The sequence below is a fragment of the Eptatretus burgeri genome, chromosome 13, assembly GCF_056783735.1.
Source record: "Eptatretus burgeri isolate ZD-2024b chromosome 13, Ebu_testis_v1, whole genome shotgun sequence".
In the NCBI taxonomy this organism is placed as follows: Eukaryota; Metazoa; Chordata; class Myxini; order Myxiniformes; family Myxinidae; genus Eptatretus; species Eptatretus burgeri.
In genome coordinates, this window is record NC_140973.1 from 39563613 (window position 1) to 39576204 (window position 12592).

The 12592-nt window shown below is 42.4% G+C and overlaps 1 protein-coding gene across 1 annotated transcript in view; it reads left to right on the forward strand.

Moving 5' to 3' along the window:
• The window catches only part of LOC147014269 (macrophage mannose receptor 1-like), a 150372-nt gene that overhangs the window by 71910 nt on the left and 65870 nt on the right, over positions 1-12592 (forward strand). The window contains exons 15-16 of the mRNA XM_085852082.1: positions 2364-2502; positions 6238-6276. Of these exons, the coding sequence (XP_085708208.1) occupies positions 2364-2502; positions 6238-6276 (178 nt within the window). The remainder of the gene's footprint in view (positions 1-2363; positions 2503-6237; positions 6277-12592) is intronic.

A 12592-nucleotide genomic window follows, 5' to 3' on the forward strand; every position in this document is an offset into this window, starting at 1 on the left:
TCCTTCTCCTTCTCCTTCTCCTTCTCCCTTTTCTTTTCCTTTTCCTTTTCCTTTTCCTTTTCCTTTTCCTTTTCCTTTTCCTTTTCCTTTTCCTTTTCCTTCTCCTTCTGCTTCGCCTTTTTTCCTTTTTTCCTTTTTCCTTTTTCCTTTTTTCCTTTTTTCTTTTTCCTTTTTCCTTTTTCTTTTTTTCTTTTTCCTTTTTCCTTTTTCTTTTTTCCTTTTTCTTTTTTCCTTTTTCTTTTTTGCTTTTTCTTTTTTCCTTTTCCTTTTTTTCCTTTTTCTTTTTCCTTTTTCTTTCTTTCCTTTTTCTTTCTTTCCTTTTCCTTTTTTTCCTTTTCCTTTTTTTCCTTTTTCTTTTTTTCCTTTTTCTTTCTTTCCTTTTCCTTTTTTTCCTTTTCCTTTTTTTCCTTTTCCTTTTTTTCCTTTTCCTTTTTTTCCTTTTCCTTTTTTTCCTTCTTCTTCTTTTTTTCCTTCTTCTTCTTTTTTCCTTCTTCTTATTCTTTTTTTCTTTTTTTTAATATTTTTTTCCTTCTTCTTCTTATTTTTTTCCTTCTTCTTCTTATTTTTTTCCTTCTTCTTCTTCTTCTTCTTCTTCTTCTTCTTCTTCTTTTTTCCTTCTTCTTCTTCTTATTTTTTTCCTTCTTCTTCTTCTTCTTTTTTCCTTCTTCTTCTTCTTCTTTTTTTCCTTCTTATTCTTTTTTTCCTTCTTCTTATTCTTTTTTTCCTTCTTCTTCTTCTTATTTTTTTCCTTCTTCTTCTTCTTATTTTTTTCCTTCTTCTTCTTCTTATTTTTTTCCTTCTTCTTCTTCTTATTTTTTTCCTTCTTCTTCTTATTTTTTTCCTTCTTCTTCTTCTTTTTCTTTTTTTCCTTCTTCTTCTTCTTCTTCTTTTTTCCTTCTTCTTCTTCTTTTTTCCTTCTTCTTCTTCTTTTTTCCTTCTTCTTCTTCTTTTTTTCCTTCTTCTTCTTCTTTTTTTCCTTCTTCTTTTTCTTTTTTTCCTTCTTCTTCTTCTTATTTTTTTCCTTCTTCTTCTTCTTCTTTTTTTCCTTCTTCTTCTTCTTCTTTTTTCCTTCTTCTTCTTCTTCTTTTTTTCCTTCTTCTTCTTCTTCTTTTTTCCTTCTTCTTCTTTTTTTTTCCTTCTTATTCTTCTTTTTTTCCTTCTTATTCTTCTTTTTTTCCTTCTTATTCTTCTTTTTTTCCTTCTTATTCTTCTTTTTTTCCTTCTTATTGTTCTTTTTTTCCTTCTTATTCTTTTTTTTTTTCTTCTTATTTTTCTTTTTTTCCTTCTTATTCTTCTTTTTTTCCTTCTTCTTCTTCTTTTTTTCCTTCTTCTTCTTCTTTTTTTCCTTCTTCTTCTTTTTTTCCTTCTTCTTCTTCTTTTTTTCCTTCTTCTTCTTCTTTTTTTTCCTTCTTCTTCTTCTTTTTTTCCTTCTTCTTCTTCTTTTTTTCCTTCTTCTTCTTCTTTTTTTCCTTCTTCTTCTTCTTCTTTTTCCTTCTTTTTCTTCTTTTTCTTCTTCTTCTTCTTTTTCTTCTTCTTCTTTTTCTTCTTCTCCTCCTCCTCCTCCTCCTTCCGATTTCTGGTGTGGTTATGATTTAAATCGTTGAGCGGCAGCCTATTAATTATATTATATTATAACCGCACTAGAAATTGAAGTGTCAACATCACCGTCATACCGAAGAAAAAAAAAATAAAAACAGGGAGTCTGGAACACTCACGCTAACCATTACCTCAACCTGTTTCGACTTATTAGTAACTTACAAGTAACGTGTGTCAACGATCGCGTAACGTGCCTACAACATGTTACTCATAGGTTAGAAATAAGTTTCGAGTACGCTAAACATTACCTCGACGTGTTTCGACTTGTGACTAACTTACAAGTAACGTGTGTCGACGATCACGTCACGTGCCTACAACTTATGGCCAGCGTTATGTGGAACGTGTGAGTCATACGCTGGCATACGTCGAAAAATTTCAAGCAAGGAAAATTTGTCTAACATCTCGGCGTACTACGACGTATGCCAGCGTGCTCTTAACGTATACAAACTTACCCATAATGTATTTGACGTGTGCCAGGGTTTTAGCCAAATTTTGCATATGTCAGGCATACGCTGGCTAAATCGTCAAGGTGTGACAGGGCTTTTAGGAAGTGTGTGAGGAGATTGAACATTTTTTTAATTGCCATTTTAAATGGTTGAAGTTGATGAGTGAGAGGGGAGAAGGAAGAAGAGTGGAGATGAGGAAGGGAAATTCAGGAATGAATGAATTAAGAATACAGTAGATGTTGGATGACAATTATCAGTTGAGGTTGTTTTGAGATGGGGTAGAAAGGGACAGATTTAACTTTCAGTGCAACACAATTCCAGGTTCGATTTGTTACTTGGCGCCCTGGTGAACCAAACAATGCCCGTGGTATGGAGCATTGTGTGACCACCGACTGGTTGGGTCAATGGAGTGACCACCACTGCGATGCGATGATGCCCTGGGTCTGCAAGGTCCGCAAAGGTAATGTCAAAAGAAAGATACCCTGTCAATATTAACTGTTTTGAAGGCTATTACACATTGAGAAGCTGTTACCATAGTTTTCTGTACAAGCAAAAGTCAAATCATCGAGAAGCTTGATGGAAGACAAAGGGACTTCATCAATGTGTTTAATTACGGCAAACACCATAAATATATTTGAACTCATTTTATCGTTTTACATGACTAATCACAAAAATGTACCCCATTTTAATTGTTTATTACCACTGCCACCAAAGATGAAGGAGGTTCTGTTTTCACCCCTTTCTGTCTGTTTGTTTGTAACTTACGAAATCTAAAGATTTCGTAAGTTTATTGATGACTTCCGTCCTCTGTCTTTGTGTTTGTTTGTAGGCACGATAACTCGAGAACGGAAGAAGCTACCAATGTCAAATTATACCACTTGATTCAAGAGGGTGATGGCTAGTGCTGATTAGATTTTGGTCAAAATCGGTCAAAGGTCAAGGTCACAGTGAGGTCAAACATCCCAAAAAAGTTATAACTCGAGAACAGAAGAAGCTACCAATGTCAAATTACACCACATGATTCAGGAGGTTGATGGGTAGGGCTGATTATATTTTGGTCAAAATCAGTCAAAGGTCAAGGTCACAGTAAGGTCAAACATTCGATTTTTGATGGTTTGTTACAGAATCATCGTAGAAACTTCTGGTTTGCGTCGCTACCTTCTCTCGAGAGCATTTATTAGACAAGGTCAGAGGTCAAGTTGACGATTTCATAAGTGCCAGTCGATGACTGCTTGTTACTTACGAAATCCATATTGATGACTTCCATCCTCTGTTTGTGTGTTTGTTTGTGAGCACGATAACTCGAGAACGGAAGAAGCTACCAATGTCAAATTACACCAGGTGATTCAGGAGGGTAATGGCTCGTGCTGATTAGATTTTGGTCAAAATCGGTCAAAGGTCAAGGTCACAGTTAGGTCAAACATAATCCCATAAATTCCTGTTGAGAAATGGAGTATTTTTGCTTCGGTCGATGTTACGAGTTCGTTTTAACTTCGATTTTAATTTTGTGTTCGGTTTTTGCGATCGCTTAGGATGCTTAACACTCGGTTGTCCAAATTCTGGTAAAAATCGGATGTTTTGGAGACGTTTTAAGATTGTGTAAAAATATTTCACCCGCCGCGTCACGGCTCGTCACGTGGTGCAGTGCGCTCGAGCAGACGCGTCATTGAGTCACGTAAAGGTTTTGTGTGTGTGTGCGCTGACGTCGTCGCACTCGCCCTGGCGTCCTTTCGAGTTGGGGGGGGGGGGCGTCGAGTGTGACCTTTATGTTACGTTAATCCGCGGTAACTCGAGAACGGGAGAACCTACCAATGTCAAATTACACCCCGTGATTCAGGAGGATGATGGCTAGCGCTGATTATATTTTGGTCAAAATCGGTCGAAGGTCAAGGTCACAGTGAGGTCAAACATTCTATTTTTGATGGTTTGGTACAGAATCATTGTAGAAACTTCTGGTTTGCGTCGCTACCTTCTCTGGAAACAGCTTTTATTAGACAAGGTCAGAGGTCAAGTTGACGATTTCGTAAGTACCAGTCTATGACTGCTTGTTACTTACGAAATCTTTAGATTTCGTAAGTATATTGATGACTTCCGTCCTCTGTTTGTGTGTTTGTGTGTTTGTTTTTAGGCATGATAACTCGAGAATGGAAGAAGCTACCAATGTTAAATTACACCACGTGATTCAGGAGGGCGATGTCTCGCACTGTTTAGATTTTAGTCAAAATCGGTGAAAGGTCAAGGTCACAGTGAGGTCAAACATAATTCCATAAATTCCTGTGGAGAAATGGAGTATTTTTGCTTCGCTCGACGTTACGAGTTCGTTTTAACTTCGATTTTAATTTTGTCTTCGGTTTTTGCGATCGCTTAGGACGCTTAACACTCGGTTGTCGAAATTCTGGTAAAAATCGGATGTTTTGGAGACGTTTTAAATTGTATAAAAAATATTTCACTCGCGCGTCACGGGCCGTCACGTGATGCAGTGTGCTCGGGCAGACGAGTCGTTGACTCACGTATGGTTTTGTGTGTGCGCGCTGACAGTGTTTTCGATAAAGATGGTGTTTAAAAGTCATTTTTATCCCAATAAATGTTATCGTCGCATGCCTGACTCGCTGAGCCATCAGATTATGTAAAGATTGTTGGTGGATGGCCGAATATTACGGTTTTGTGACTGATAAAATAATATAAAATAATTGCGTGGAGAAATGGAGATTTTTGCTTCAGTCGACGTTACAATTTTTGATGGTTTGGTGCAGATTCATCGTGTAAACTTCTGGTTTGCGTCGCTACCTTCTCTCGAGACAGCTTTTATTAGATCAGAGGTCAAGTTGACGATTTCGTAAGTACCAGTCTATGACTGCTTGTCTGTGTGTTTGTTTGTGTGCAGGATATCTCAAAAAGTTGGGGATGGATCTGGATGAAATTTTGTGGACAGGTTTGGTGTGTGACAAGGATGAACTGTTTAGATTTTGGTGAAGATCATGATCCAGATTTGGCTACTATAATTTTTTGAAGTGATTCTTCACCATTGAGAGATAGGGCTCCACCGATATGCAGCAGGATATCTCAAAAAGTTGTGGACGGATTCGGACAAAACTTGGTGGAGAGGTTGGGTGTGTTGCAAGGACGAATTGATTCGATTTTGGTGAATTGATTCGATATAGTGCTGTATAGCATGATATTTCAAAAATGTCTTGGGACTAATATGTTTTCGTGGATCCAGTCTTACGCGGCGGAGGTATGCACTCTACCGAGTTCCCTTCTAGTTATATCTGCTATTTTTCCTGTAAGACCATATAACTTATATGGCTCATAAAGGAACTTGTATAGTTTGGTTTGGCTGTAACAAGTGTTCAAAATGTCATTCTCTACGTTCTGCACACTTGCAGATACCTATGGAATATTTTCTGACTACAGACTGAAGTGTTTCACTTGAGACTCTGGAAATAACCCTCGTGACAGCATCTTTTAGTTCAGGAATGTTCATTAGCTTCTCTTTGAAAACGTTTTCCTCAACAGATCCCCACAGAAAAAAAAAATTGAAAGGTGAGATCTTGGAGGCTAAGGAAATCCAGATCAGTGGGAAGTTAATCTTCCAGGAAAGTGATTATTGAACCAGTGCATAGAAAAGTGAGCTGATGTGCATTTGCTCCGTCCTATTGAAACCAAGCACCGGGAACGTTTCTCACTTGACTCCAGAAAAACATGTTCAACATGTGCACATAATGTTCTGCATTCACAGCCATCCCTTTCTCAGTTCTGGGCCGTAAATCCGATGATTACTGAGACCACACCATCCCGTTATTTTGGGGGAGTGGAGAGGTAACCCAACAAAGTGGGCTGGTTTTAATGCCCCAACACCGAGAATTATATATATATATATATATATATATATATATATATATATATATATATATATATATATATATACATACACTGTATTTAATTTTTTTCTTCAAATTGGGGGGCCGTTTTGTGACGACCTGTATTTATTGTAATGCCATACTTTGTCGTAACACCCTTCCTGCTACATCATCATACCTAATCAGTTCAGAAAAATAAAAAGTTTTACTTGATGCTAAAAGTTCAGCCCCTTTTACTAAGTGAGGTTATCATTGTTTTTTGTTTAATGTAAAATGTTGTTTTCAAGTTATTCCTCCTTTATGCTGGTATCAATGGAGATCTGCTCTTTTCTCAGGCAAGGAGGTGAACAATATCTCAATGAAGAAAGATGAAGGCAAGTGGTGGAAATGGTCTGCATCATCAGCCTTGTGTGTTGATTTCATTCAAACTGCAATCCATTTGGGTGTTCTCATTGCCGGAAAAAAAATCTCAGCTCAATGTCAACTTGATCATTTAAGTGACTTTGAGGTTCTTAATTTGACTGGATTTATTTATGTATATCGTTTAATTATTAAAGATCGATCTGCTTGCTTTGAAAAATTGAGATTATTTGGTGCAGGGTCTGAGGCAAAAGCAAAATGAGCTGGAGGTAGTGTTTTAATGAAATGAGGTGGCACATTTAAAACAGTTGGGGCAAAACAGTAAGTGTGTGGACTTGCAAGATGATAGTTAATTGGGGTGGAACAGACACCAGACAGTCGTGATTTCAGATGAGGTGGCGGTATTTTCCATTTTGAAAGGATGGAGAGAGAGGAAAAGGACTACACGCAAGAGGAGTAAGTTTCAGACAAGCAAATGAGGTTGAATATTTGAAGATAAATGAATAAAAGGTCTCAGAAGGGTTGGGGTGGTACAGACAGCAATGAAAATAACTGAAGTAATTAAACAGTAACTTGTACTTGTAACCAATAACTCGTATTTCCAAGGAGTGTAGCTTACTCTAGTAACTATAATGTTTATATTTTCTGCATTTTCTGAAGCTGACATAATAATCTTATAAATGTCACGGGTTCTGCGGGAGTCGTGAGGGGACTTCTCGTATCCACTTCATGGCCGATGACCCTGAAGCCAACGAGCCGCGGAAAACTCTGTGGCACAACGGGTTGTTAAGCGACCACAGAGACGTCATCTAAGACACTGCATTTAGGTACGGTCCAGCGCTTTATCTTCCCGGTAAATTAATCACTCCAGGTCAGGACTGTGCTTCCCCACCCATCACTGCTGTCAATCACAATTGGCGAGTGATGCTGTAAGTGGAACGCTGGCTAATGTCTAACCATAACCAAATGGCAGCACAAAATGCCGTTACCCTAACTACACACGATGTCTAACCAATGGAAATAGCCGATTGGGCAGTTTGGAAAGTAGTTCAGAAGGATTAGCAAAAAGCACTTATTTTCAAGGCCAACAGTGTCACAAAAGAAGGCTCTTACCCCCTTACATGTAAGCCAACTTAGCCAAACATATTATTACAACTTCTACACACACACACAGGTGCCTCAGGCATTCTGGGAAAAGGAGATAAGAAAGATTGCTAGACAGACAAGTGAAGCAGGTAGTGTGTGGTGTTGACCAAGCTCTCACCCTTATGTGAGCCGGACAGCTCATGTGGTAATGAACAAGGGGTGTGGTGCATGTGAGTGAGAGGTGCAGGTGAGATGTGTGGTGTATGTCGGTGAGTATAGTGAGTCCTGGAAAGGACTGTTGTGGACACTGCTGATACTACACAAAACCAGGGCGAGTCAATTATTTTGATGCTTGAGAGATTGTGATTCGTTTTAACGAAGTAAGCATCGGCGGAAAGGGGGAGGTAACCATGCCTGGAAGCTTGCATCTCTGCGCCAGTTCCACTTGGCGCTCTCAGCACTCATTCTGCTGTGTTTGCAGTGCCCATTCTGCTTAGCCTTCTCAGCGCTCGTTCCTCTGCCTTCTCAGCGCTCGTTCCGCTGTATTCTCAGTGCTCGATCCACTGTATTCTCAGTTCCCAATCCACTGCATTCTCAGCGCTCGTTCCTCTGTGTTCTCAGTGCTCGTTCCGCTGTATTCTCAGTGCTCGATCCACTGTATTCTTAGCACTCGTTCCGCGACCTTCTCAGTGCTCGATCCACTGTATTCTCAGTTCCCAATCCACTGCATTCTCAGCGCTCGTTCCTCTGTGTTCTCAGTGCTCGTTCTGCTGTATTCTCAGTTCCCAATCCACTGCATTCTCAGCGCTCGTTCCTCTGTGTTCTCAGTGCTCGATCCACTGTATTCTCAGTGCTCGATCCACTGTATTCTCAGTGCTCGTTCCGCCGTATTCTCAGTGCTCGTTCCGCCGTATTCTCAGTGCTCGTTCCGCCGTATTCTCAGTGCTTGATCCACTGTATTCTCAGCACTCATTCCGCTACCTTCTTAGTGCTTGTTCCACTGTATTCTCAGTGCTTGATCCGCTATATTCTCAGTGCTCGTTCCGCTGTATTCTCAATGCTTGATCCACTGTATTCTTCGCACTCGTTCCGCTACCTTCTCAGTGCTCGATCCACTGTATTCTCAGTGCTCGATCCACTGCATTCTCAGCACTCGTTCCACTGCCTTCTCAGTACTCGTTCCGCTGTATTCTCAGTGCTTGATCCACTGTATTCTTAGCACTCGTTCCGCTACCTTTTCAGTGCTCGATCCACTGTATTCTCAGTGCTCGATCCACTGTCTTCTCAGTGCTTGATCCACTGTCTTCTCAGTGCTTGATCCACTGTATTCTCAGTGCTCAATCCACTGTATTCTCAGTGCTCGATCCACTGTATTCTCAGTGCTCGATCCACTGTATTCTCCGTGCTCGTTCTGTTGTGTTCTCAGTGCTCGTTCTGCTGCCTTCTCAGTGCTTGATCCACTGTATTCTCAGCACTCGTTCCGCTACCTTTTCGGTGCTCGTTCCACTGTATTCTTAGCACTCATTCCGCTACCTTTTCAGTGCTTGATCCACTGTATTCTTAGCACTCGTTCCGCTACCTTTTCAGTGCTCGATCCACTGTCTTCTCAGTGCTTGATCCACTGTCTTCTCAGTGCTTGATCCACTGTCTTCTCAGTGCTTGATCCACTGTATTCTCGGTGCTCGATCCACTGTATTCTCAGTGCTCGATCCACTGTATTCTCAGTGCTCGATCCACTGTATTCTCAGTGCTCGGTCCACTGTATTCTCCGTGCTCGTTCTGTTGTGTTCTCAGTGCTCGTTCTGCTGCCTTCTCAGTACTTGATCCACTGTATTCTCAGCACTCGTTCCGCTACCTTTTCAGTGCTCGATCCACTGTATTCTCAGTGCTCGATCCACTGTCTTCTCAGTGCTCGATCCACTGTCTTCTCAGTGCTTGATCCACTGTATTCTCAGTGCTCAATCCACTGTATTCTCAGTGCTCGATCCACTGTATTCTCAGTGCTCGATCCACTGTATTCTCCGTGCTCGTTCTGTTGTGTTCTCAGTGCTCGTTCTGCTGCCTTCTCAGTGCTTGATCCACTGTATTCTCAGCACTCGTTCCGCTACCTTTTCAGTGCTCGTTCCACTGTATTCTTAGCACTCATTCCGCTACCTTTTCAGTGCTCGATCCACTGTATTCTTAGCACTCGTTCCGCTACCTTTTCAGTGCTCGATCCACTGTCTTCTCAGTGCTTGATCCACTGTCTTCTCAGTGCTTGATCCACTGTCTTCTCAGTGCTTGATCCACTGTATTCTCGGTGCTCGATCCACTGTATTCTCAGTGCTCGATCCACTGTATTCTCAGTGCTCGGTCCACTGTATTCTCCGTGCTCGTTCTGTTGTGTTCTCAGTGCTCGTTCTGCTGCCTTCTCAGTGCTTGATCCACTGTATTCTCAGCACTCGTTCCGCTACCTTTTCAGTGCTCGATCCACTGTATTCTCAGTGCTCGATCCACTGTCTTCTCAGTGCTTGATCCACTGTCTTCTCAGTGCTTGATCCACTGTCTTCTCAGTGCTTGATCCACTGTATTCTCAGTGCTCAATCCACTGTATTCTCAGTGCTCGATCCACTGTATTCTCAGTGCTCGATCCACTGTATTCTCCGTGCTCGTTCTGTTGTGTTCTCAGTGCTCGTTCTGCTGCCTTCTCAGTGCTTGATCCACTGTATTCTCAGCACTCGTTCCGCTACCTTTTCAGTGCTCGTTCCACTGTATTCTTAGCACTCATTCCGCTACCTTTTCAGTGCTCGATCCACTGTATTCTTAGCACTCGTTCCGCTACCTTTTCAGTGCTCGATCCACTGTCTTCTCAGTGCTTGATCCACTGTCTTCTCAGTGCTTGATCCACTGTCTTCTCAGTGCTCGATCCACTGTATTCTCAGTGCTCGGTCCACTGTATTCTCCGTGCTCGTTCTGTTGTGTTCTCAGTGCTCGTTCTGCTGCCTTCTCAGTGCTTGATCCACTGTATTCTCAGCACTCGTTCCGCTACCTTTTCAGTGCTCGTTCCACTGTATTCTCAGTGCTTGATCCGCTATATTCTCAGTGCTTGATCCGCTGCATTCTCAGTGCTCGTTCCGCTGTATTCTCAGTGCTTGATCCACTGTATTCTTAGCACTCGTTCCGCTACCTTCTCAGTGCTCGTTCCACTGTATTCTCAGTGCTCGATCCACTGTATTCTCAGTGCTTGATGCACTGTATTCTCAGTGCTCGATCCACTTTATTCTCAGTGCTCGTTTCACTGTATTCTCAGCACTCGTTCCGCTATATTCTCAGTGCTCAATCCACTGTATTCTCCATGTTCTGCTGCCTTCTCAATGCTTGTTTCTCTGCATTCTCAGTGCTCGATCCACTGTATTCTCAGTGCTCGATCCACTGTATTCTCAGTGCTCGATCCACTGTATTCTCCGTGCTCCTTCTGTTGTGTTCTCAGTGCTCGTTCTGCTGCCTTCTCAGTGCTCGTTCCGCTGTATTCTCAGTGCTCGATCCACTGCATTCTCAGCACTCGTTCCACTGCCTTCTCAGTACTCGTTCCGCTGTATTCTCAGTGCTTGATCCACTGTATTCTTAGCACTCGTTCCGCTACCTTTTCAGTGCTCGATCCACTGTATTCTCAGTGCTCGATCCACTGTCTTCTCAGTGCTTGATCCACTGTCTTCTCAGTGCTTGATCCACTGTATTCTCAGTGCTCAATCCACTGTATTCTCAGTGCTCGATCCACTGTATTCTCAGTGCTCGATCCACTGTATTCTCAGTGCTCGATCCACTGTATTCTCAGTGCTCGATCCACTGTATTCTCAGTGCTCGGTCCACTGTATTCTCCGTGCTCGTTCTGTTGTGTTCTCAGTACTCGTTCTGCTGCCTTCTCAGTGCTTGGTCCACTGTATTCTCAGCACTCGTTCCGCTACCTTTTCAGTGCTCGATCCACTGTATTCTCAGTGCTCGATCCACTGTCTTCTCAGTGCTTGATCCACTGTCTTCTCAGTGCTTGATCCACTGTCTTCTCAGTGCTTGATCCACTGTATTCTCAGTGCTCAATCCACTGTATTCTCAGTGCTCGATCCACTGTATTCTCAGTGCTCGATCCACTGTATTCTCCGTGCTCGTTCTGTTGTGTTCTCAGTGCTCGTTCTGCTGCCTTCTCAGTGCTTGATCCACTGTATTCTCAGCACTCGTTCCGCTACCTTTTCAGTGCTCGTTCCACTGTATTCTTAGCACTCATTCCGCTACCTTTTCAGTGCTCGATCCACTGTATTCTTAGCACTCGTTCCGCTACCTTTTCAGTGCTCGATCCACTGTCTTCTCAGTGCTTGATCCACTGTCTTCTCAGTGCTTGATCCACTGTATTCTCGGTGCTCGATCCACTGTATTCTCAGTGCTCGATCCACTGTATTCTCAGTGCTCGGTCCACTGTATTCTCCGTGCTCGTTCTGTTGTGTTCTCAGTGCTCGTTCTGCTGCCTTCTCAGTGCTTGATCCACTGTATTCTCAGCACTCGTTCCGCTACCTTTTCAGTGCTCGTTCCACTGTATTCTCAGTGCTTGATCCGCTATATTCTCAGTGCTTGATCCGCTGCATTCTCAGTGCTCGTTCCGCTGTATTCTCAGTGCTTGATCCACTGTATTCTTAGCACTCGTTCCGCTACCTTCTCAGTGCTCGTTCCACTGTATTCTCAGTGCTCGATCCACTGTATTCTCAGTGCTTGATGCACTGTATTCTCAGTGCTCGATCCACTTTATTCTCAGTGCTCGTTCCACTGTATTCTCAGCACTCGTTCCGCTATATTCTCAGTGCTCAATCCACTGTATTCTCCATGTTCTGCTGCCTTCTCAATGCTTGTTTCTCTGCATTCTCAGTGCTCGATCCACTGTATTCTCAGTGCTCGATCCACTGTATTCTCAGTGCTCGATCCACTGTATTCTCCGTGCTCCTTCTGTTGTGTTCTCAGTGCTCGTTCTGCTGCCTTCTCAGTGCTCGTTCCGCTGTATTCTCAGTGCTCGATCCACTGTATTCTCAGTGCTCGATCCACTGTATTCTCCGTGCTCGTTCTGTTGTGTTCTCAGTGCTCGTTCTGCTGCCTTCTCAGCGCTCGTTCTGCTGCCTTCTCAGCACTCGATCCGCTGTATTCTCAGTGCTCGATCCGCTGTATTCTCAGTGCTCGATCCGCTGTATTCTCAGTGCTCGATCCACTGTATTCTAAGTGCTCGAT